The 27,012-nt window shown below is 40.9% G+C and overlaps 1 protein-coding gene across 4 annotated transcripts in view; it reads right to left on the bottom strand.

The window, feature by feature from the left end:
* The window catches only part of GIPC2 (GIPC PDZ domain containing family member 2), a 346,096-nt gene that overhangs the window by 279,465 nt on the left and 39,619 nt on the right, over positions 1 to 27,012 (bottom strand). For 3 of the 4 annotated variants that reach the window (XM_064588939.1, XM_064588940.1, XM_045897336.3), the window contains exons 3-5: positions 25,862 to 26,042; positions 7,269 to 7,372; positions 1,485 to 1,566 (exon numbers count right to left, since the gene is read on the bottom strand). In XM_064588939.1, coding sequence (XP_064445009.1) covers positions 1,485 to 1,566; positions 7,269 to 7,372; positions 25,862 to 26,042 — 367 coding nt within the window. The remainder of the gene's footprint in view (positions 1 to 1,484; positions 1,567 to 7,268; positions 7,373 to 25,861; positions 26,043 to 27,012) is intronic. The other variant, XM_045897337.3, reaches the window with a different exon arrangement.

Here is a 27,012-nt window from a genome sequence, read left to right on the forward strand (position 1 = left end):
TTTAAGATGCTGGCTTTCTACAGGATAATCTCAGCTTGAACTTCTTGTCTATATGGAGCAAGTATCTATTATATGCAAATTTTATATTTTGAATCAAGGAACTAGAAAAAAAGAGTAAATTAATATTTCTTCAATTGCAGACAGCATCTGCATATCCAACATAGAAATTTTATTTTACAAGTTCAGAAAGGCAAGAAAAACATAATAGACACTATAAGAAAAAAGAATGAGTTGAAGTAGAAAAGGAATAATGAGTTTCAAACGCTCTACCTGAGCCAGAGTAAAATACTTTACACCTGGTAGCAGGGAAACAAAACAGTACAAGTCTTTGGCTTAAAAAAAAAAAAAAAATGTATTAAGTACCTGATCCACACACACACACTCTGAGCGCACACACGGGTGCATGCAGACACAAGCCCAACCACCGCGGTGCATACTCTTTCACCACCCAGCATCCCTCTGCCCTTCTCAAGGGCACTTTCTTCTGGCTCCTACATGGGAGGCGCCAGGATTTTCACCAGCTCAGCCCTAGTATTTCAGTCACTCTCAGCTCCGGAGGTAGAGCATTTGACCCAGACCCAACCAACCCCCAGCCTCAGTGAGCCCATCAGCCCAGTCAGAGTCAATCCTCGGCATTTTGTTTGAATGACTTGGAAAAGGCCCTCCCCTGTTTCCCATCATGCCTGACACTAAGGTGTAGAGGATGGAGCCATGGCCATCATTTTGACTCCACGAGGGAGGGTCTGAAGTTGCCAGGGGACACCAGGGGGGCCTAAAATGCAGCCTAAGTGGAAAGAAGAGAAACCACATCCTGATGATAGCATGAGAACTCCGGATCTAGCCATTTCTGAAGCCAGGACCTACCTCTGAAGTTTTCAGTTATAAAAAGCAAAACAATTCCCCTCTTTTATCCTTTAAGTCAGTTGGAATTCAGTCTGTTGTTATTGTTTTGTTATTTGCAATTGAGAAATCAAGACCCTGACATCCTAGTGACAACATAATACCCAGCAATTCAACTGCTCAACTGCCCTGATCAGTCACACACCAGGTGTGTCCTTTTTCTTCCTGTTTGATTCATTGCTCACAGGATCTCAGTAATCCTATTAAGTGCATACAGTACATGATATATAATTTAATCAATGTAGATCTGATGTATCAAATACATTCCATATGTGCCATTTATAAAATTTGTTCATATATAATTTTTAAATCTGTAAAACAAGCTTATGAAGGAAGGCTATTATTATTATAGTTTATAGATTAAAAACTGAAGGTTAGAAAAGTTGACTCGCAGCTAGTAAATGGTAAGGGCCAGGTCTTTTCATTATTCTTTTATGTTTTATATCCTTATTTTCATTATGTTTTTCTCATCACTTTATAGTTTTTACCTTGAAAAGTATCATTGAGTATAAATGCAAGCAAGACATAAAGCAGCACTAAATTCAATTAAGAAATGTAAGACTTAAAAAATAGTATAATCTTACCTAAATCAGTATCTTGAATTCCCATGTACAACTCAAGAAGATCATCAATCTTTTCAATTGCTTTTTTTTTGGTTTCAGAGGGCTTTATCAAAGAAAAGAGAAATAAGATACTATTTTTACATGAAATCTGATGTGAAGCCAGTTCATGGTTGTGTACATCAGCTTATTTGGATGGAAACAGATCTACAATGTGCTCTGTAACTCAATACAAATCAAGACAGTAAATACTTATTTTTGGTGTTAGTGTTAAGTGTATGGATTCAAAGAAGAAAAGCCAGAACAGAGTCTCCAAGTAGCTGGCAATAGTCTAGAAGGGGAGACAAAACTGTGAAAATAAGTAGCTATGTAATAATGAGGAAAAATTTTTAAAGGATGTAAGAGGCATCACAGGCAAAGTAAATTTAAATCTCTTAAGATTCACAGAAGACTTGAGAAAGAAGGTGACTTAAAAACTGTTTTCAAAGATACACTGGTGGAAAATAAGCAGGAGAGAGCACTGCAAATAGAAGTATGCAACAGGGGTGCCTCGCTGGCTCAGTCGGTGGAGCACAGGACTCTTAATCTCAGGGTTGTGAGTTCAAGCCCCACATTGGGTGTAGAGATTATTTAAAAATACAATCTTTAAAAAGAAAAAAACAGCATTGCAGTTGACACGCTACCTCTATGTGAGGTCTGATAAAGAGTATAGCCAGACAGGACTAGATCTTAAAGGGTCCTGTGTGCCATGAAAAGGGCTTTAGCCTTCCTCTTGCAGATGAAGGGTCTCCAAACCTTTTACTGGTTCACACCAAAGTGAGCCAAACATTTCTGAACACATACTATTTTTTAATTTTATTGTATTGTTGAAATAACTTTATAGGCCCAAGATGGAGCTGTGCTGTCCAAGGTGTCCTGTTATCTAACTTTCTTGGCGCTATAAATAATCTGCTTAATCAGGGGGTGCCTGGGTGGCTCAGTTGGTTAAGCAACTGCCTTCGGCTCAGGTCATGATCCTGGAGTCCCGGGATCGAGCCCCATGTCAGGCTCCCCGCTCGGTGGGGAGTCTGCTTCTCCCTCTGACCCTTTCCCCTCTCATGCTCTCTCTTACTCTCTCTCTCCAATAAATAAATAAAATCTTTAAAAAAATAATAATAATAATCTGCTTAATCAGAAACACTGATTCTGATTCTGGGGCGCCTGGGTGGCTCAGTTGGTTAAGCGACTGCCTTTGGCTCAGGTCATGATCCTGGAGTCCCAGGATCGAGTCCCGCATCCAGCTCCCTGTTGGGCGGGGAGCCTGCTTCTCCCTCTGACCCTACCCCTTCTCATGCTCTCTCTGTCCTTCTCGCTCTCAAATAAATAAATTCTTTAAAAAAAAAACAAAAAAAAAACCACAGTATAATCCAGTCAGCCAATCTCCAAACACAAGCCAACTCTGGGACTTCTCACCCCAAACAAGACTATGTGGCCCCAGCCAGTCAAATATTTTCTATTTTTCTCTTACTTGTTCTTTAATCTTTATCCTATCAAAGCTTCTTGCCTTCTACCCCATTTTGCAATTCTCTGAAAGGAGACTGTCCACATCATGAATAAAGTTTGCTTGTATCATGTAAATTACCTTCTTTAATGATTTTTAATTTTAGTAACATTTTATTGTATTTTGTTTATTTTTTAAAGTAAGCTCTATGCCCATGGAGCTCGAACTCACAACCCCGAGTGAAGTGTTGCATGCTCTACCAACTGAGCCAGCCAGTCACCTTCTCTTTAATCATTTTTAACAGTATGTGTCTTTCATAAATTATACACATTACTATATTAATATATTGTATACATTATAAAAATACACAAAAAATAAAAATGTAAGGATGAAATGATGAAACGATCATTTTGTTATTGTTAAGATTTTATTTATTTGAAAGAGAGACAGAGCGCAAGCAGAGGGGCTAAGGGGGAGCTAAAGGGACAAGCAGACTCCTCACTGAGCATGGAGCTCAACGAAGGGCTCGATCTCACAACCCTGAGATCATGACCAGAGCTGAAATCAAGAGTCAGATGCTCAACCGACAGAGCCATCCAGGTGCCCCAACAACTATTTTTAAGTAATTTTTGTGTATTAATGGTACCAAAATATTTTGTTCTTCCTAAAACTATTAAAGGTTTATGTGAAAAGCATGGTTGGATGCATTTTATTATTCTTTGAAAATCTTGGTTTAATGTTGACAAAGTCTGGTTCTACATTCAGTTTATTTTAATACTTGGTTTTAAATAGCTTCCTAGCTGAAAAAGAAATTACCCAAAGATGTGAAATAATCAACTATCGGCGCAAATGTAGAATTCAAGATTATTTTGTAAGAAATTCATAGTACTTTTAATACTATTATAAATATATGTTGCTTTGTGTTCTCCAAACTTATTAGAAATACGCATTTTATTACAAATGTCGATTTTTATTTCCTTGAGGATATTACAACTTTCTCATATTTTTATTTATATGAACTAAGCCTTAAAAACAATAACGATATACCACTCTTGCCTTCCTTACAGTATATTTTGGATGTGCTGTGTAAAGCAACAGGCTATGCTAAGAAACTTGGATGTCCACCTTTGTATCAACCAGCCATATTGTAAGTTTTCATAACAAATATCAGTACTTCCCATACACAATCAGATGTCAATATATTACCATTTTACCTCCTAAATAGCTCTTGAACTCATCATCTCTTCTCCACTCACATTCTGATTGCCTGGGCTCAGCTCTCATTTTTTTGGTATTTGCAGAAGTTTTCTAATTTTTCTCCCTGCCTGCAAACTTCACCCCCTCAAATTTACCCTGCTCAACAATCCATCCACTAGAACCAAGGGATTTTCTAAAATGCAAAACTGACCATGTTGCTCTCATACAATTCTTAAATGGCTCCATTTCCACAGACCTTTCACATTCTGACCCAGGCCTCCTCACGCCCCCACCAGGTCCCTCCAGCACTCCACACCCCAATCCCATGGACACTCACAAGGTCCCCCAAGCCCATCATTATTTCAGGGCTAGAACATTCTTCTCCCCATCTTTAACCAACTCAATCATTTCTTCAGGATGAAAATCCCGCCCTACCCCACCCCCTGCCACCTTTCTCTCTCTTCCCATCCCTGACAGCAGCTGATCAGCCCTCTGTGACATTAAATCTATTCCCCAGTTTTCAATAGCTTCTTTCAACAACTCCCTCCCCTTAAAGGAGAAACAAGGTCTTTATTCATCTTTGTATCACCAGCACCTGGACTGTAAAGCCTGTCTCAAGAAACACATACTGAATAATTTATAAGGTATGCAGGTGGAATTTTCCCACAGTTTTCAGAATTTGTGCTAGGTTAGAAGGCGGTGACTTGTTTCAGATCTATAAATTCTTTAGATGATAAGACATTTGCACCAAATTAATATGAGTACCAAACTAAATTTTTCCTTTTATTATGGGCTTCTTTCAATTACCCTATTTAATGAAACACGCTATGCAAATAGGAATGGAGTTTTAGATGTTTATCTTCAAATGAATCTTTCCTACCTCCCCAGATAGATCTTCAGCTGCTCTTTTTCATCCCAGCACCTTATACATAGCAGGTGCTCAACACATATCAATTATGTTAACTATTCAATGACCCTCCTCCTGAAGTGACATGGAGTTTTCCCACTACCTCTGCCTCCTTTGTAAGCGGTTTTAAGATCTGTCCTTTGTTCCTCCCGGCCTGGACTGGAAAGCGGTGGGCATTCTCCTGGCTCCCCCTGCAAGCTCCTCCTCACTGTTCTTCCATTCTCTTCCAGATTCCTTTCTTCTACTCAGGTTTGCTTATTCATGCAATAAACACTTACTGGCCCACAGCAATATGCCTAAGAGTGTGCAGGACACTGGGAAAGTAGAGACTCAGAATGGCCAGATGTCACTGCCCTGAGTTTTTCACATACCTCATCATATCTCATTTGCAGAATGCTTCTGGCCCTCCCAGGTCTCTTCCTTGCATTTGCCTCCACATCAATCCTTTCATTCACTACCCAGTACCCAGGCACCCAACTCAGAGTCTTCCTCTGGATTCCCCCCCCCCCCCAACTGACAACATTCTGGGTGACTCAAACATTCAAAAGCACAACCTTGGCCTCACGGTTCCTTGAGTGTCTGCTCCAACAAACCACCCCCATGACTGACCCTGAAAGTCGTCACCCAACAAGTTCTGGGATCCCACTCTGTGAAAATGGCCTCCTCCCTGTTCACCGGTCTCACTCTTCTGCTCTTCAAAAACATGGGGAATCCTAGGACAATATGAACACACAACTAGCCGGGTCTGGCACTTGTACCCTCTCCTATGCAGGAACTCCCCAGCCTCAGACGCACGCCTGACCCCCCCCACCGCCCCCCAGCTGCCTATAGGACAACTTCATCACCGCTGTCTTCACTGGGTGAGCAGACCACCGCTTGCCACCTGGAGTCCTTAACCTGTCTCCCTTAACCCCTACTGTTCTCTCCTTCCACCTTTCGTCCCTCCATTTCTCTCTCCCCCTTTTGGTGTTTTTCACTCAAAAACTGACCAAGTCAATCAGCAAAATCCTACCCTTCTCAAGTTTAAATGCATCATTTATTAATTAATTCAGCAAAGATGTGAACTCCTTTGATGTGCCGGGTCCTGTTCTAGGCGCTGGGGTGACATGTGAACAAGACATGTGAGCAAAGGAACTAAACAGACAAGAAACAAAGATACAATGTGTCCTATTATGCTTAATGCTTTAAAGAAAATTAAGGGCAAGCAAGATTGGGCAGGGGGAGGGGTGGCAGGAATTGCTTGTTATGCAAGATACTCAAAGGCCTTTTAGATAAGGTGATACGTGGACAGAAACATGAAGAAGTCAGTAGAGCCATGCCCCTAAATGGGCAAGGCATTCAGGCAGAGGGAACAGCAGTACAGAGATCCTGAGTTGTGATGCATCTGGAGTATTTGGGGACAGCAAGGAGGCCCATGTGGCTGAAGCAGTGAGAGCCGAGAGGAGAGTGTGGGAAACGAGATCAGAGAAGAAATGCAGAGTCAGATCATGTTGGTCACTCTGAGGACTTTAGCTTTTATCCTGAGTGGCATGGGAAACCACTGGAGTGTTTGGAACAGAAAAGCAACCACTTGTGTTTTTAATTCTGGCTGTTGTGCTGAGCACAGCGGGAAAGAGAGAGGGCAAGGGTGAACACAGGAAGACTGAATACAGGTGACTGCAATATTCAGGACAAGATGTAGGTGCCTTGGGCCAGAGTGATGAGGGCAGACGTAGTGAGAAGTTGCTGGATTCTGGTCTATTCTGGAGGTAGACCCACAAGGGTTTGCTAATGGAAGGGACATGGAACATGAAAGAGAAGAGTCAAAGAAGACTACAAAAGGTTTTTACCTGAGGAGACTGGAGTTCATGAATATAATCTTTCATTATCAAAACCTTAAGTATGCCTGCTACTACAGGTGGTCCTGAGACTTTCTCTTGGCTCTCAGGGAACTTTGGTTAAGTTTTTGAGCCAGTCCAGATATCCACAGATTCTAGCAAATGTTGTCTGCAGATAGCTGAAGATGGCTATAGATCACAATTTCTTCTCTTGTACTTATTTTCTACATTTCCTTCTTAAATGCTTTCAATAATTTCCATATTGTTTAAGTGGGCAATGAATTAAAGTCCATGCTTTAGAGTATATGGTATTTTGTTTAACTTTGAAAACTTTTATTTCCAGCTCTAACAAACATGAACATCCACACATTTCCAAGCAGAATGGTAATTAAATAAACATAACCTACCATGTCTTCCATGGTGGCAGGACCCTTTGATCTCAAGCGAAGTGTCTCTCTTCCAGTACTAATTTTTTCTGATGACTTTCCAGCTTTCGACCTTGGCTCTACTTCTGTAACATACAATGGAGGGAGAAAGGTGTGTATACTCAGAATTTCAACAGACTGCTATAAAAGCAAATGTAATTTCTATCATAAAACTATATACACAATTAGAGATCTGATAGAAGATATGCCTTCTTATAGAATTTCCTAAACAAAATAAATTCACCTGCCATCATTATTCTTATACTCTACATACAGTCTGGCTACAAAAAAGAAAAGGGAACTATTTGAAGTGTGCAGTTAGGAAAGACTGGAAGTTATAAGGAATAAAAAATAAAATTTAGCTTTATTATAAGATTAATGGGGTATAAGTAACAGGAGAGCAGGGGCAGAAGTTCAGCCAGATTTCATTAAGGTCACAAAGAAGGAAAAGTCAAGTCTTGATAGAAGACAGGGATGGAGGTGCTACTGTTTGAGTACCTACCTTCGGCATGATGCTCTATATACAAAATCCCATTTAATACTCGTATCAACCCATGAGACAAGTTACAGCCCTCCTTTTACAGAAAAGGAAATGGAACTCAGTAAGGAGCAGAGCTGGGATTCGAATCCAGGTCTTGTGACCCTTCGAAGTCTGTAGGCTTTCCCCAATGACACTCCAACACCACCCCTCTTGCAACTACAGGGGATATATTGAGAGGTGCCATACTGAGAGAAGCAGGATTCTACAGAGGCTAGGAACAAGTTAGGAAGGAATTCCCCTCAGAAGGCAGGCAAAAGAACAAGAAGCAGAAACTCCATGGAAAACTACTGCTTTCCTTAGGCCTGTTGTGTTTTTTGTTTTTCCTATGCACCAAGAGTCACCCCCTTCCCCAAGACCAAGTAGTAACATAAATGAGTGAAAGGGCAGGGTGGGGCCTGAGGATAACTCCAAGGTCCATGCCCTCTCTAGGCCACTCCAGTAACTTACTGACCTGTGGAGATATAGGCCCCGTGTAACTGGAGCGACTTGTATGCAAAGAAACTGGATACTCAGAATTCTCTGTGAATCTTCTCGTTTTTAAGTTTTGTCAAGTAAGTCTAACTTTTAAAAACAACATATTGGCAAAAGTAAAAGATCTGTGGATCCGATTCTAGTCACAGGCTACCAATTTATAACTTTGCAAATATCCCCCAAGTACTTCCGCCTGAGGACTCTATGTGGCAGCAGTTTGGGACAAGGGACAGAAACAGGGGCAGGAAGAGGCCATACCAAGAACTGGAAATAACAGAGCTCCAATGAGGAACCACGGGACAGGCTGGTAATATGTAAGCAGGTAGTGATGTCTGTACACAGCTCTCAAGACAGACATCAAGTGCATGGCAGAAATGCATTCTAACTGACTTAGAACCTAGAATAATTCCTGCCTTCAGCAAGTACTGTTTTGCTACTGGGAATCTACTCCAAAGTGATGAAGGATTTTACATATTAATTTTAACTTGCATTTGGGGACACAATCACCAAAACATAAAACAAGTCGTCTTCTGAGAATGAAATTATTAAAAATTATCATGCAATAAAGAGACCAGTTCTTCCAAGCAAAAACCTATAAATGGTGACTGATTATGCTAATGCTAATCATGGTGACCAGATTCTCCAGAGACTACAGCATTACTGGCAAGTCTAGAGCATTTGCCCTGCCAGTCATACTAAGCCCTGAGGGAAGAATGAGTTAATGGAAGCAAGATGTTCAGCACAGAGTTTCCAAAAGAATGCCCAAAGAAAAAGACGAGGTCAGTCTGTCATCAGCACTGCCCAGCAACACATTCCCGGCTCTGAGTCACATATAGACCTAAAGTGCTCAGGACAGTCTCAGCTTGGGGCACCTGGGTGGCTCAATGGGTTAAGTGTCTGCCTTTGGCTCAGGTCAAGATCCCAGGGTCCTGGGATCGGGCCCCACATCAGGCTCCCTGCTCAGTGGAGAGCCTGCTTCTTCCTCCTCCTGCTCTTGCATGTGTGCACACTCACACTTTTTCTCAAATAAAATCTTAAAAAAAAAAAAAAAAAAAAAAAGGCAGTCTCAGCTTGATGATACTAACCTTCAAGATAAACCACCTAACACCCCCCACCACTCCCTATACCACACACACCCCACCACTGTGACTTCACCAAGCAACCTATTCAGTATAATCTGTCTTCCCATATAAATTTCCTACATGGCGGAAAATGAACTGCTCAGCTAACACCTGTGTTTTGGTCTCCCACTACATAAACATTTCTAATTGTAAAGTACTACACTAGCATTCTGACTTAACAAGTCTCTTGGAAGTTTAGTAAGCATGATATAACCCTGGAAATTTGAACAACTCTGGGAACAGTGAGAAAATAAAAGGTTTCTGAGATTTACAAAGCTAAGGACCCAGCCTCTGGAATGTGGGAACTTTATCAAGGGACTGTCATCAATGCTGGAGAAGTCAGCCAACCTCCCTAGATGATGTCTCTATCTTACCTTGCTCTTACTTGAAACACCAGTAGCTAGAAAGGAAATGTAGAAAGAAAGATTTTTTTAAAAGCAATTGTAGGTTCACAGCAAAACTGAAAGACAGATTTCCCATATACCTTCTGCCCCCACATATGTACAGCCTCGCCCATCAACACCATTCGCTACAACAGTGGTACGCTTGTTACAATCAACAGACCTACACTGACACATCATTACCTAAAGTCCGCCATTTACATTAGGCTTCACTCTTGGTGTTGTACATTCTACGGGTTTGGAAAATTTCATGACATAGATCCACCATGACAGCAGCATTCACAGTAGTTTCATTGTCCTAAAAATCCTATCTGCTCTGCCTATTCACCCCAGGTATTTTTTTCAGTCATTATTTGTCAAACCGTCCTTCTCCATGAGAGTGGTTATCTCAAAACCAACCACTCGGTGGCACCGAAAGTTAAAATTTAAGTTCTGGCTTGGCCCAGTCTCCAGAAAGGCCAACTTCACAGCTGAGGAAACAGAAGCCATGTTCCTCTATGATCCTATGATTCAGGGACATAAATCAACCAGTTTACACATGAAAACAGGCAGGATGGTCCTGTTCACCCAGAGCAGCGGGGGAGGGGACAAGCTGGGTACTTCCACGCTGAATGTTTTGAAGGTTGTGAATGTTTCTTGTCTGGCCTACTTTTGGGGTGCTGGCCTCAGCATGTCTAACCAAACAAGCCAAGTCCTAAATCAGTCCCTTCACTTCCCATGAACAAGTTTACCTGAGGCTGTTCTTGGGGCTGAGTGAGGAGAGGGCTGTGGTTCATACAGCAGACACTAGTAAGCAGCCTGCTGCTAGCTAGATCCACTAGATTCAGGGCTCCTCACTCGGGTGAAGCATACAGACCACCCGCCTGCTGGTCACATAGGGCACAGAACACTCACGGCTTGTGGGCACACGGCTGCTCCCACAGTTGAGGTGGATGGCACCAAGAAGCAGTCACATTCGTTCCCAAGTCCCTTTCGTGGTGATTGTATCTGTTATTCTAATTATGTAATTTAATTTAAAAGTACATGCCCTGATGAAGTAAGTGTGAACCAAGGAGTTGTTATTGATAGGAAAAGTAGGTTAACTGCTTTAGAAAGATTCCATGAGGCTAAGATTAAAAAAAAAAAAAAAATTAGGTGTGGGCAAGACAACACTAGATTAGGAAAAATATCTTTAAACGTTCAGCATTTCACATATCTAGTTTTTAAAAAATGAAACAGAACCCGTAGGCATGCATTAAGGTTATAATTATATAAGACTTCACAGAACTCCAATTTGTGTCCTCCATGCAAAGAATGGGGTTTTTACATTAAAAAAAAAAATACAAGAATATATAGTTTTGTGGTTTTTTTGTTTTTTTTTTTAAGATTTTACTTATTTATCTGAGAGAGAGAGAGACACAGTGAGAAAGGGAACACAAGCAGGGGGAGTGGGAGAGGGTGAAGCAGGCTCCCCACAGAGCAGGGAGCCCGATGCAGGGCTCGATCCCAGGACCCTAGGATCATGACCTGAGCCAAAGGCAGACGCTTAACGACTGAGTCACCCAGGCGCCCCAAGAATATATAGGTTTTAAAATAAGATGTTCATACACACTTGTATCATTCTTTCTAATACTCCATTTTAAGTGGTATTTTCAAGGTCAAGTGGAGAAAATGAGAAGCAGAGAAAAGGTCTATCGCCAGTCCCACCCTGACCTCTAGAGAAATAAGAGGGGCTGACAAACTGAAGTCCCATTTTCAGAAGGCACACATACAACATGGTGTAGATCCCCCAACTGACACAGGGTGACACAGTGGGGGAAACATCTGCCCAGAACGAGGTCTGTTCTGGTCCCATGAGGGCCCTAGTTGGGTATGGGTAGAGTATGGATCATCATTTTCATAAGCAGGGGCAGAGCCAGGATTTTAACAGGAGGTGAGTACAGATGGACACAGCTACATCCAACACTTGCTCAGGGAACAAGATAGACTTCAGAATAAGAAAACCTGAGTTTAAAACCCAGCTCTTCTGTTTACAAACTGTGAGAACGTGAATAAGCCCTTATCCGGAAAATGAGATAAACACCTAAATATGGTGTTGTTTTAAACATTCGCATGGCTAATGTATAAAATGTGCTCAGCCCGGTGGCCTGGCTCGTATTATAGAATGCTTCTTCTGGTACATTTCAATCTAGAGAGGGAAATCTGCTCTTCCCGAACTCCCTCCCCATCAGAAATATTTGCATTGGTTTCCTAAGAGGTTTCAGAAAATTGTCACTTCAAATACAGAGGTCTCTTTTTTATTCTATTTCTTTTCCATAAAACTATGATTTCCACCCCCCACACACAATTTACAGGCGGGTGGATACTAGTTCCATAAAACTATGATTTCCGGGGCGCCTGGGTGGCTCAGTTGGTTAAGCGACTGCCTTCGGCTCAGGTCATGATCCTGGAGTCCCAGGATCGAGTCCCGCATCGGGCTCCCTGCTCGGCAGGGAGTCTGCTTCTCCCTCTGACCCTCCCCCTCTCATGCTCTATCTCATTCTCTCTCAAATGAATAAATAAAATCTTTAAAAAAAAAAAAAAAACAAACTATGATTTCCCCCCCTCTTCAATTTACAGGAGGGTGGAAACAACACATGACCCTCCCATTCTCCAAAGTGGCTGAGTTTAAACTCATTTAAACTCATTCTCCAAAGTGGCTGAGTTTAAACCCAACCCCTCACGGGGGCACTCAGTAATGAAGGTCCTCCAGCGTCCATCCCATTGGTTGTCTTCTCAGTATCCATCAGTTACCTGAGGATCACTGTGGTTCAGGGGAAGCTGACTGCTCCCAGCTTCAGGGATGGAAAACCTAATGGATTCCCTTCATCACAAATGACTATTTCAGAGGTGGGCATGTGACCAAAGTCAGTTAAGTCAGAATGAACCCGAGAATTTTTGCTAGAAATTCTGAGACAAGGATACTCTCCTTTTCTGTTCTACATGAATAAGGAATCACAGAGTACCAACAGTTGCTGACCACCATCTTGGGACACAGTGTCGAGCTAACCTTAAGATGATATACGAATAATGACACTGATACCTCAGGCAGCAGCACAGAAAGAGCAAGAAACTGGGTCCTGATCACATTATCCAGGCCCTACACAGAGTTTGGCTAATGCCAGCATCACTCATGGAGTTGATTTATAAGATTCTCTTTTTTTGCCGCAAGCCAGTCTGGTAAGGTTTTCCACGGTCTCCAACTAAAAGACATCTCACAATACAGAATTCTAAGCAGTGAGGCAATTTCTAAACAGGCCTTGCAATGCTTGGACATACACAAATGGAACTGTCTAGAAACAGCTCAAGTGCTCCCTACCCTACTTCCAAACCCCAACACACATGCACAAACACACACTTCTCAGCACAGCTGACCTAAAATCTAGTTTGTGCCCCAGAATCTAAAATTTTAACTGTACATTCCTCTTTTCCATGTGTCCTTCCTCTCATCAACATTTCTCAGACTCCTTTAGAATAGCCTATGAGGTTTTGTTTTGTTTCTTAATTCAGCTGGTAGGATGCTGGGGCAGATAAAAAGAACGAAATGGATGCTACATGCACAAGGCATCAGTTGTCCACTGGATCAAAAGGGCTGGCAACATGTGAACCAACCCCATAAAACACACACACACACACACTTGCTCTTAACTGTTCCTCTGATGAGACTGAACAGTGCATGACATTTATGGGAAATGGAATAACCGTGACCCAAATCTTGTTCTTTAGTTAGGAGGTCATTTAAGAAAAACTCAGCCCTGTTTTTAACACTCCTTGAAATTACAGGCAAAAGTTAATGTGTACCTCTGGGAAGAGGGTTTTTAGCTTTAATCCAGAGGGGACTGTGTTACAAAAAAGATTATAAATCTCTGGACTCCAATATGATGGCAAAAAACTTAAGGGCTGGCTAAAATGCATTTACCCTTTTAAACTTATTCTATTCCACAGTATGATTCTATCATAAGAATTCAAAAAATCAGGAGTTATTGTTCACTTTTATTATTGGTTTACTACATATTTTTCCACCAGCCTTCAATAAAAAGTATGAAAAGTAGTTACAAAAACAATCTTAACAATTTAAAGAACTGATACAATGGAATATTCTACCACATTTCTAACACAGAACCATTTATAATATTAAAGAAAACTGTTTAAATTGAGAATAATCAGGGGCACCTGGGTGACTCACTTGGTTAAGCACCTGCCTTCAGTTCAGGTTATGGTCCCAGGGTCCTGGGATTGAGCCCCATATCCAGCTCTCTGCTCAGCGGGGATTCTGCTTCTCCCTCTCTCCCTGCCCCTACTCTCTCTTTCTCTCAAATAAAATCCTTTAAAAAAATAAGAATCATATAGTTAAAAATTATAAAGCCACTAAAAATAGAATGATTCAGTCTCCCTACTTCCTAGCCTAGAAATGCTAGCCTCTTTTTCTAAATAATTATTTTCTGGTTCTTATGAAAGTTAGTATGTTTGTTTTAGATTTTAAAATGAAAAAAATACAAGAATCCTAAAGAAAGAAGTCAAACTCACCACCTAAACAACCATTAAATTTCAACATACATACACTGTAAGTCATTTTTCTTCTACATTTAAAGATCGTTTTTACAAAAATGGGATATTACCACCCAATATTTTATAATCTGCCTTTTCATTTATCATTTTCCATACACAAAAGGGATAATCTCCTTAACTTCTTCTGAAAACATACTCTTACCACAATTTTGAGCACAATTTGTTAGATCCATTTTCCTGTAATTTATATGACAACTCCCATTGTACAAATACTCTGGCAGAATATGTATTATTGACATAATTGCTGTTTTTCTAATAAGTTACATTATATTCACACTATTCAGCCCTATTAAGGAAGCCACTTATATTTTAGCATCATTTTTGCTCCCTTCCTCCTACACTGCTATTACTAAGCTTAAGAACAGTTGAAAAAGGTCATCTGTCTTCTATTCGCAGTTATTAACTCCAAATGCTCCTGAAACGTTATAGTGCTAAGAAGCCAATCACTGTTTAAGGTAAGTGTCTTGGGAAGCCTCGATTACAAAGTTCTTAGTATTATGGATTATAATTTCATTTTTCTATTAAAAATGCCAGCATTTAATGAATTTTCTTTTAATGACAGTTTACAATTAGAATAGGAAGAGTGCATATTTAGCCTGAGTCTTTATTCAGCTGGGTCTTTACACTGAAAACATATTTATCAGTTACACTCAGTATTCATCTAACCCATCGGCCACACCCCCACAAAAGAAACTGTAGCTCTTCATTTATCTTCTCCCATAGTAACTTTGTGGTAAATGCCAAACCAACATCTAGCTGGAGAGAAGGGCAGAACAAACTACAATGTAAGAAGATTAGGTGGCATGTTCTATCCCCCAAATTTATCACTGTGACTTTAAACCTTTGCCAAAAAATACATGAGAGTTGCATGCACTGTCAGATAAAATGCAAACTATCTAAAATTGAACATCTCTCCCCGACTTTCCCCAAATTTCCACATCCAAACTGCCTCATTTCTAATTACTCTCGTTACACAGGCTCCAAGGATAGACATCTTGGCAGTGACATTTGCTTCCGAACTTCCTCTTCTCTTCTCTCTTCTCCTTTAAGCAGCATCGGTCCAGCCCCTAACCACCATTCTGCCTTGGCAGTATTACTCAGGATTCTTTCTCTCCTTCAAATGCCTGCTGCTGCCCCCAATCCCAGCCCTTATCCCTCACTCAGGCACTGCTACAGTTTCTCCTCTATAAAATACGGCCACATTGTTTTTCCAGGCTTGATTCCCCAAAATCTATTTCATCATGTCATTCTTCAGTTCTAATACCTAAATGACTCCCTATTATCCTCAAAAACACGCTCAGATTCCCCACCTAGTTTTTGGAGCTCTTCTTAGAAGAGCCCAACTACCCCATCCCCTCACCCACCTCCCCTCCAGCAACCCTCAGTCTGTTGCCTGTAGTTAAGAGTCTCCCATGATTTGTCTCCCTGTTTTCATCAGAAGGGCACTTAAAGTGATGAACACTGGGTGTTGTATGCAACTGGTGAATCGCTGGATTCTACCTCTGAAACCAGTAATACAGCATATGTTAATTAAATTGAACCTAAGTTTAAAAATTAAAAAAAAGGAAGAACCCAGGAACTGCTTTTGCAACCTGATTTGCTGAAGTTCCTACAAGCCTGGGCTCTTCACTGTCCTGAACACTTCCCACAGAAAACCCTCCTTGTCTATACTTTTCTTTCCACCTGCCAAGGCCAAGTTCAAATGCAATCTTCTCTAGGAGTCTTTCTCACGTATTCCAGCCTACTCATATCTTTCCCTTCTCTGAACACCAATTTAAATTTCTGAAATGGATTTAAAATTTTACTCCATAATTCCGGGTATAAGAAATGTCAGACTGAACCGAACTTTGAGCCCCCACTCCAGAGGCTTGGTGAGAAACTGACTCTTAGTTTTATTATGTAAATCTATCTTCCTCTCCGAGGAATAAGAGAGCTAATATGCTCAGTCCAACACAAACCCTACCCTGAAACTCTATGTCCAAGTCAGTGGGTCCACTTGCAGCCCAAGCCCAGGACACAGGGTGTCCTTCACCTCAGATTGCAAGGCTGTGCACAGTTTTTTTTTAGGATTTTTTTTGTATTTATTTATTTGACACAGACAGACAGTGAGCATGTACAAGCAGGAAGAGTAGTAGGCAGGGGAGAAGCAGGCTCCCCGCTGAGCAGGGAGCCCGATGCGGGACTCCATCCCAGGGTCCTGGGATCATGACCCGAGCTGAAGGCAGACGCTTAACCGTCTGAGCCACCCAGGCGCCCCATGCACAGTTCTCAAGACTCTAATAGTGTATGCAATTCTATCAGGGGCCCTGTCACCTCTCATGGAAATAGGACACTGGTCCCTGATACTGTTGGGACCTACCAAAAACCATGGCTTTCTCTTTGGGGAAGTTCCTTCCCAATCTTACCATTTCTCCCAGGCCCCAGAACTCTAAGCTTTAGAACCCTTCCCAGTCATGGAGAAGTCAGCTCTCAGCTGAAGTGCACTTTGTTGAAATCTGTATGACAGCACGTGTCCTAGTTCACGTTGTATTCTAGAGAGGCAGTACCATACACGGTTAAGAACACAAGCCTCAGGAGCAAACAGGAATTAAGTACTGTACTTGCACTTCCTGTCCACCACTGGGTGACTTCAGCAAGGTATTTAACTGCCCAAAGTCGCAGTTTACTTATCTGAAAAACCCTCTCAAGAATGGCATGAGGATTAAAACAGGCCATAACAGTAGTCCTATTACGAATGACTTACATTTATATAGCACTATGTGCCAAGCACTATTTTAAGTACTTTACATATATTAACTCATTTAATCCTCACAACACTTTATGGATAAGTAAACAGGAACAAAGGGAGTAACTGGTCCAAAAATCACATAGGTAATAAGCAGCAGGACAGGAATTACACCCAAACAATTTGTCTCAGAGCCTATGTTCTTTATAGCTTCTTATAAGCATTCAATAAATGGTAGCTATTACTGCTAATAGAATTACTTGATTCTTAATGTATCTACCTCCTTATATAAACTGTAAGTTCCTTGAGGACAGCAAACATATGGACTTATCCATAACAGTTGTTAGAAAGCTGGCTCTGAAAGTTCACTGCATGGGTTAGAAGCCTGCCTCCATCACACACTAGCTGGCTCTAAAACCTTGAACAAATGGCTTAATCTTTTAGCATGGTTGAAAGGATTAAGTGATTTCCTACTTAGAAAGTACTTAGAAAACTGAATGGCGTGTACCTGCTATAAGGACATATGGATAGATCTCATTATTTGATATGAGATATGATGTCGTCATCTGTCTTTCCATGACCTGGAACTGTAACAGAGTTCCCAACAAATACTTGCTAACCAACTCATCTGCACTGCTGTTCATGAACAACTTATAGAAAGGCTACACCTGGGGTGCTTGGGTGGCTCAGTCGGTTAAGCGTCTGCTTTGGCTCAGGTCATGATCCCAGGGTCCTGGGATCAAGCCCCGCATCGAGCTCCCTGCTGAGCAGGGAGCCTGCTTCCCCCTCTCCTTCTGCCTGACGCTCCCCCTGCTTGTGCTCTGTGTCAAATAAATAAAATCTTAAAAAAAGAAAAGAAAGGCTACACCTTCATAATAATAGTAATACTTTTATTGAACACGTACTATGTGTCAGGGACTATTCTATGATTTTTTAATGTGTTTAATCATTTAATCCTCAATGTGATAAATACTATTACCATCTTTACTTTTTATATGAAGAAACCAAGCCACAGAAAGTTTAATTCATCTAATGCCACATTATCACACAGCCCATATATGACAGTCTATATACTTAACTACTTATGCTTTCTTCCTCTTTAGTAACTTTTATCATATTCCCCAGTATATTTTGAATTCAGTATACATGAAAAGGCACCAAGACCATTTGTTAGTTGAAACTTTTTCACTAGAAATAGCATGAAAAATAGACTTTTCAAATACTTGAAAAATACTTTCTATCTAAAAAGTCATCTAAAACTTAAAAGCCAAAATTTCTCTCTTAATATCAAATAGACTTCGTCTTTGAAAATGAGTACATCAGTGAAGCTGAATCACAAAGATGAGGTCTGAGTTTTCCAGCTGTGAATGACTCAAAGGACTCAGACGTACTTCACATACTGAACATCCTATTCTGATAGACACATAGCACAGAAATGAACTCTCTAAAAGAAGACATAGCCCAGAGATCTATTACAAAATCTAACCCCAAAATAAAGACTATTACTGCTTTAGGAGGTGAACTTTTTCTTTCAACTCCCTTTGATTTTGGAAACAATTTACAAAAACATTTCAGGCCTCCTACAAACATCTTTCCATAAAGGGCAACAATTACCAACTAAAGAACTTCTCCAGGATAAATACAGACTCATCCAAGTAAAACAATCTAAGTTTCATAGATTTAACACTTATTTTTCTGCAATTAAAAGACCTCATAGGAAACAAACCAGTTGAACTAGTCTGGTCTTAGAGCCAGTTAAGAGTGGATTTTCATAGCCTTGGGAAAGTCTAGGTTTACAGGGCAAACCCTGCAGGGTTGAGCTCATTGTGGAGACATGTTCCTTTTCATTGGCAAAAAGGGAAAGGAAGTGAGCCATGCCCTAAAAAAAATACCACCAGAGACATTCCACCCGATACTTGATAAGAACTGGGAAGGCTGCCATCAACTCATGGCTAGAAGGAGGAGAATTTGGATCAGAAAGCAGCTGACCAGGAGAAACCATGTTAGGTATGGGAAAGATTCCTCAAACTACAAATTTTTAACAGGGAATCATTTAAACCAGTGGCTTCCAAATTTTATTTTTTGCTATGACCCACAGTGAGAAATATACACATTATATCATAACACAATTATACAGATGCACACACATCTATATCTGAAACACAAATATACAAAAACACATTAACTGACATGTACAATGTAACTTACCCTTACTAGGCACAAAGAACTATGAAGTTTTCAATTCTTATTATACTCCCTATTCTAAACACAGTGGTTGAAATCCACTAGATGAAAAACAGTGATTTAAACTCTGATCAACACAGGAGAACCTGAGGGTGTGTTTTAAAGTAGCCTTTATTTCTCCCTCAGAGCCCCACCACCAACTTAGAAAAGCTGAGTGGAGCACCTGCTCTTGGGTCAAGTAATGGGTTCTTGAGTGCTTGGGAAAAGGCCATCCAGAGGCTGTCTCTTCCATGTCTGGCCATTCCTCACTGTGCTGGCTCCTCCTCTTTCTACTCCCTAAATGCTGGCCTTCCCCCACAACTCTAGGTTTGGTCTTTTTCTTACTACTCTGAATGATCAGATTTCCACAGCTTCAAATTACTCATCAATCCCATTCCCTAGGCTCCAGTTCTCAACACTTGTCTACCTCTTACACATTTCCAACTAAATTTCCCACAGGTTTCAAACTCATCAAGCCTAAAATTATATTGTAAGTACAGTCTCTCTTCTCTAAGTCCTCACCCAAATCACTTTCTCTTCTAGTTTTCCTCATCTTAAAGAAAAGCACTCCATTCCACCCCTTACCCAAGCCACAAATCTGTGGGTTATCATTTGCAATCTCTTTTCTTTTACCTCTACATTCAATGAGTTTCCAACTCTACCTTCTTAATATTCAGTGGCATGCAGGTAAGTGTTTAACCATCAGCTCTCCATGCTAAAAAAACAAAACAAAAAAAACAAAAACAAGTCCAAACTTGCAGTACTTTGAGTCTGTGATGTAAATACCCCACACCATAGCCAGTTTCAAGCCACCAATGTGAGCTCACTGAACATGGAGTTTGGAAGAGATATGCACAAACGGCTCCAGCACACCAGTCTATTCTTCAGAAAGATTCTCACCTCCATACCTACTGCTACTGCCTTCACTCAGGATTTCATCTTCTCTCTCCTCAACCTACACAACAGAACCTTCATGGATTTCCTTGGCCACACGAGCTTATAAACCACCCCCACCCATCTGACACAGTCTCCAAACTCTCTAAAAGCCAAGGCTCATCACCTGCTTAAACCCCTTCCTTGCCCACTCTTTTATCTTCACATACAAGGCTCTTGATTTGGTTTCTACCGACCCTTGAGCTTCAACTCTTGCCACACAACCACCTAGAACCTCTATTCCAATCATACAGACATACATGATATTCCCAAACATAGGATACTGCTGTATACCTCTACACCTTTGCTTATTCTATTCCTACTCCCTGGGACAACCTTCCCTAATTTGTTCGCTAAGCACACCTCTTAAGATTCAGCTCAAATCTTTTCTCCAGGAAGCTTTTCCTCAACTCCTTAGGTAGACTTGATGTCGCCCACTTTTATGCCTCTAGTACATGTTAGCACTGCTAACTCTCTTTATTGAATTTCTTTTCACATTCATTTCCTCCCACTAGATAGGAGCTTCTTGAAGGCAAGAACTAGATCTTATTCATGTGATATACCAGGCAAGTAGAATGGTGATGGAATACAGTGGATGCTCAAGAAACTATTATTATCCCAGCCACTAACACTCTAATACCAGCATATACTAACTGCTCAAATATCTATTCAATGAAAACATCAGTATGTTCCTGCCATCTACCCAAAGCCAAAGGACAGCTAAGATACTCCACCTATACCTTCTAGATTATTAGGGAGCTCATACTGCCACAGTCAAAGAATTTGCACTGTAATTTTCCTTTAAGCCTACTGGCCTCTGTGTTAGTTTCCTAGGGCTGCCACAAAAGACCACCTGGCTTAAACAAAAGAAATCTATTTCCTCTGTTCCCAAGAAGTTGGATATCAAGTCACCCCCAGGGTTGCTTTCTTCTAAGACCTCTCTTCTTGGTCTGTACAGGTCTTCATGGTCACATGGCATTCTCCTGCTATGTGTGTGTCCAAATTTTCTCCTCTTAGATCAGTCACATTGGATCAGGGCCCACCCTAATGATCTCATTTTAACTTATTTGCCTCCTTAAAGACCTTATCTCCAAATACAGTCACATTCTGAGGTGGTGAAGATTAGGGCTTCAACACAAGAATTTTAGGGGGGCACAATTCAATCAGTAACAGCCTTCTGCTAAACTGTGAGCTCTTCAAAAGGCAGGAGCTATGGCTTAGTCTTTCTTAGTATCCACTGTGCCTAATGGAGTACCTGGAACACAGAAAATTCTCAATAAATTATTTGTGGCAGACAGAAATGAAGGACCTTCCCAGAAGTATAGTCCAAATCTGGATTATTGCCCTTTCCAAATCTGGTGACCAGCACCAAGAAGAATGTGGCTTTTACTCTTTCCCTTAAAGAAAGCTTGATGCAGCCTGGCTGGTTTAGTCAGTAGAACATGTGACTCTTGATCTCAGAGTTGTAAGTTCAAGTCCCATGTTGGGTGTAGAAATTACTTAAAGTCTTAAAAAGCCTGATGCCATCACGATCTCTAGAGAGTCCATTGCCAAACTGCCATTTACATAGCACCCAACACCAAACAGAAAAAAAAAAAAAAAAAAAAATCCGGAAGACCAGACACCCAAAGCCAACTGACAATACCCTGCCTCCCTCCAGATCCATTCTGATATACCCAGACTGACAGTATCATGCATTCAAGTCAGATTCAAAGTCAACAGAAAACAGGGGCACCTGGGTGGCTCAGTCATTGGGCGTCTGCCTTCGGCTCAGGTCATGGTCCCAGGGCCCTGGGATCAAGCCCCGCATCAGGCTCCCTGTTCAGTGGGAAGCCTGCTTCTCCCTCTCCCACTCCCCCTGCTTGTGTTCCCTCTCTCGCTGTGTATCTCTCTGTCAAATAAATAAATAAAATCTTTAACAAAAAAAAAAACAAAAAAACAAAGTCAAGAGAAAACCAACACACTCCACTAAACAAGGCATAAAAGCTTAAGAGAAATGGCAAAATGGACATCTGCTACTTTTTTCCTACCCAAAAGGAAATTTCTCCCTCACTGTTCTGCATGATTTTGGTGAGCCTATTAACCATGCCTGCCTCCCCACTATCAAGATGGGACATGACCTTATCAGTTTCCCCTGCTCTCCCAGGAATTTGAATCCTGAGTGAAGTAACATGAAGATAGGAAATAACTGGAGGGAGTTAATCAGACCAGGGCCAGGAAAGGTGCCTGGTTCATACATTCCTGAAATGGCCTTCGTTCCTGACCTTCCCAAGGCATCACTGACAGTCTTTGTTTCTGAGACCTACTTGATAAGTCTACCAAAAAATGCCTTTTCATTAAACTAGAAAGTATTTATTCTATAGCTCTGAAAAAGAATCTTGGCATATATGATGGCCCCTGAAAATGGGATGTGACTGGTGGTGGACCTAAAATATGAAAATAGGAGCAGGCTGTAAATGATTCCCCTATCCATGGCTGAGAGTTGTGTTCATCATCCTTGTTATAGAACTGCAAAGCAACCAACTACACTCCTTCGTGCATTTTAGGACACAGTCCACATAACTCCCCAGGCTAAATCTTTAGGGAAGTTGGTAAGGAAATGTCAAAATACTAGAGTGTATGGCTATTTCAACAGCTTTTGGTAAAAATCCTAGAAATGACTTCACTTCAGCCTAGGTGGCCTAGCTGATCGCAGAGACCAGAACATTTTGCCTCATCTACATTGGCCCTTTTCTCCTGTAGGAATCCAACACAACAGAGTCAGATAATCATGAAGGACTAGGAATTTGAATCAATTCATTAATGATAATGCTAGAAGACACAGGAAGGAAGGAAGCAGAAAAAAAATAAGATTAGAACCAAGAGAACTGGGGGAAGTTAGATTCCTCAAGTATCTCCTAATGGATACTCCCCTTCCAAGAAAAGTGCCAAGCACTGGGATGAAGTCAAAGGATGGGAAACAAACTAGCATCGCCTTTATGTCAAGGCAAAAAGCAGCAAAATTGAGGGCTGAAGGATGGGCAGAGAGCAGCAAGGCCTACTTCTAAGAGAGAATCTCCAAGCTATGGCCCAAAGTCAAGTACCAACCCGGAGTGGAAAACGCACATAGTCCAGCAGATTTAAGTGGGGCTGAGTTAAGCTGTCATAGGAATTTTGGAAGATAAAAACCTATCATTGCTCCAAAATCGATTTCCACATATCCTAACCCACAGCACCACCAGAATTTGGGATGCAATACACCCCCACTAGGAAAATCCTACCCACTGTCCTTCTCAAATGTGTACATGGAATTCCTATGAGGCAACAGAGAGCAGGTTCAATAGGAGCCAGGGGGGTGATGTACACTGGGGAGGGTATGTACTATGGTGAGCGCTGTGAATTGTATAAGACTGATGAATCACAGACCTGTACCCCTGAAACAAATAATACATTATATGTTAATAAAAAAATTAAAATTAAAAAAATAGTAGCCAGGCACATAAGGCAGTGCAGCACACCAACCACCTACACGTGTGTCTCAGGCACTGAAGGAGAAAACCTAATCATGGAGCAACAATAGCTACATACAATGATCTCTGTAACATCCAAAACTAACACCAACCTAGCATCCAAGTTAAAGCGTATCAGTAACTTTCTATAAAGATACAGGGACCACAAGATTTAGATGCAGACAGTAGGTAAAAATAGAAAAAGATTAACTCTGAAAAATAAACTACATGGTAGAAATAAAGGTGAAAAAAATTTATACTCCTTGAGTTGTACCAAGAGAATGACTGATTTATAAAGAGTCTAAGTCAAATAAGAATATCTCAAACTGGGGGCGCCTGGGTGGCTCAGTCGTTAAGCGTCTGCCTTCGGCTCAGGTCATGATCCCAGGGTCCTGGGATCGAGCCCCGCATCAGGCTCCCTGCTCCGCGGGAAGCCTGCTTCTCCCTCTCCCACTCCCCCTGCTTGTGTTCCCTCTCTCGCTGTCTCTCTCTCTGTCAAATAAATAAAATCTTTAAAAAAAAAAAAAAAAAAAGAACATCTCAAACTGTTTATATCCTATCGGTTTATATGTTATAACACCCAAGGAGTTGGTCAGCAAACAAAGCCACTTCAAAACGAGCACTAGAGAGAAACCTGAGTGCTGCCCACCTTCTTCTGTGACAAGCAAGCTCAGAAGCTGGGTTGTACTCCATGCAGAATCACAGTATCTACAGTATTGTTTCCTAGAATGAATGGTCCCTCCAGGAGCAGCACTGGCATAAGGCATTCTTCCTCACCCCTCCCCCTGCCACCCAGTGTTTTCTTTTGGGTGTTTTGTTTTGTTTTGTTTTGTTTAAGATTTATTTGACAGAGAGAGACACAGGGAGAGAGGGAACACAAGCAGGGGGAGTAGGAGAGGGAGAAGCATGCTTCCTGCTGAACAGGGAACCCAATGTGGGGCTCGATCCCAATACCCTGGGATCATGACCTGAGCCAAAGGCAGACGCTTAATGACTGAGCCACCCAGGCACCCCGGGGTTTTTTATTTTAATTCCAGTAGAGTCAACATACAGTGTCACATTAGCTTCAGGTGTGCAATATAGTGATTCAACATTTTTATACATAGCTCAGTGCAAGGCATTCTTTTCTTAAACCTTCTATGGAACTCTTTCTCCCCCAAGTCATATAATCTACACTGTATTTCTATTAAATGGCACAGAATCACTTGGAAGTAGAGAAGAATTTCCATTTCCATATGGCTAGTACCTGTCGCTTACTTGCTAAGGGAGAGAAAATATAATTCCCAAGATCCACTGCATTCTCCCAACATTTTTATTAACTGCCCTGAGAAAACACCCATTTAAAGACAAACTATAAGGAATATTTATGCACTGTGAGCAAAAGAACGAACATAATTTGGGTGGGGTCATGGATGAGTAAGCGCAGTCTAGAATGATTCTGCTGAAGATATTTCAACACTGATGAACACTAGGCGGTCATTTGGCTTATTAAAATAGTGCTGGGTAGAGAGAAGCTGGCACATTCTCCTGTAGAGGAGATGGCCCTGGGGGTTTGAACAGTTGGGACACAGCTGCCATGGCTAAAACCAAGCAAGTACAGATGTCACACCAAAGTAGAAGTAATCTCATACCATACCATGCAGCCAAATTCAAAATGCCAATGGAGGAAAAGTATTGAAGTCTTTAAAATAGACTAGATAACTATTTTAAATACCAATTCTGTGTGTAACTGAAGTTTTTGCTGTTGAGGTCCATGAACAACAGTTATTATGGCTTAGAGAGCTCAATCAAGAATTTTATTGCTGAGCAAATAAATGTAATACAATGTGCTCTCCTTGGAGTTTGGAACTGCCACAAAGTCACTGGACACTAGACTTTGTGACTCCAAAGGTCTTTCAGAAATTGTCCTTTTCAACAACTTTTTTCTCCTCGAATAGTTGTTTTCCCTTGTCAGTGCTGTCATTCTCTATAGTCTTAATAGATATATTGTATCACATGGCATCACAGCTCAGTATGCACTATCCTTATAAAGACAAGCCAGGGAAGGGAACACTTCATACACATACACACCCACACCCAACTTACCAAATGCCTTCTTAGGTTCTATTAACTTCAAGGTAAAGGATTCATCTCTTTTTATTTCCTTTAATTTTTTTGCAACATCATAGTGACGCCACCCAACGATATTTTCTCCATTTACAGATTCAATATGATCCCCCACACAGACGGTTTTAACTGAGTCAATTAGGCTACCATCTTTAATTCTCTGAAAGAAAGAAAATTAAGGATAACACATAATACAAAATGGAACTGCATAACATTACTTTTCATGCTCCTGGGACATTATATATAATACATTGACATACTAACAATGCAACTTAAGGCTCAGTTAAAGATGAAAGACCAAGCAACAAAGGACAACCATCTTACCTCATTTAGAATTATGCTCCATCAATCATCACACCTTCTCTGAGAAACTTCTGACATCCCCTGGGGTACTCCCCCAAGAATGGTCAGGGTGTCACTCTCATGCTTCTCTAGTAGGTTTTGCTACATATTCTGAGCTCTAAGCTGAGCACTTTACATTTGCCATCTCATTTAATTTTAACAACCTTTATGAGAGTCTCACGTCATAGATGAGAAAAACTGAAGCTTGGGAAAATCTAGTAATTTGCCAGTTCAGCATACTATCGAGCAATTGTTCATTTACTTCTCAATTTCCATTATTGAACCGTAATATCCTTGGAGACAGAGATGGTGTTATTCACCACTACATGCTCTGTGTCTAGCACAAAGTCCCTCCGAAAATGGTTGATGAATCATTTCAAAATGAAACCCATTACATGAGAATAGAGCTTAAGTTGTTTTTTTTTTTTTTTTACTGGCTACATTTTTTTAAACCTTAGTTACAAATGTAATGATTCAAGAATTAATACAACCTCAGCTAAGAACATTGATTAACTAATAACACACAGGTGTGGTTACCATTTAGGTAGCCAGTAGGAGTGATACTATACTATCATTTTTCACTTACACCTTTTAGGTCAGGAGAACTTAGGACTCAGGAAAACTTCAAATTGGTCTTTCTTAAATCTATTTTACTTCTATACAATAAATCTATAGTGCAGAATCTCAAAAGGAGACCTAAGACTCCCTAAGATAGTACAAAGATTTTAGGGAAGGATTTTAGGGATCAGAGGCCCAGGAAAAAACTGCACAGGTAACAGCCCTGCAAA

The sequence above is a fragment of the Mirounga angustirostris genome, unplaced genomic scaffold (assembly GCF_029215605.1).
Source record: "Mirounga angustirostris isolate CCGP_5_RB_7025 unplaced genomic scaffold, mMirAng1.0.hap1 SCAF_4, whole genome shotgun sequence".
Taxonomy (NCBI): Eukaryota; Metazoa; Chordata; class Mammalia; order Carnivora; family Phocidae; genus Mirounga; species Mirounga angustirostris.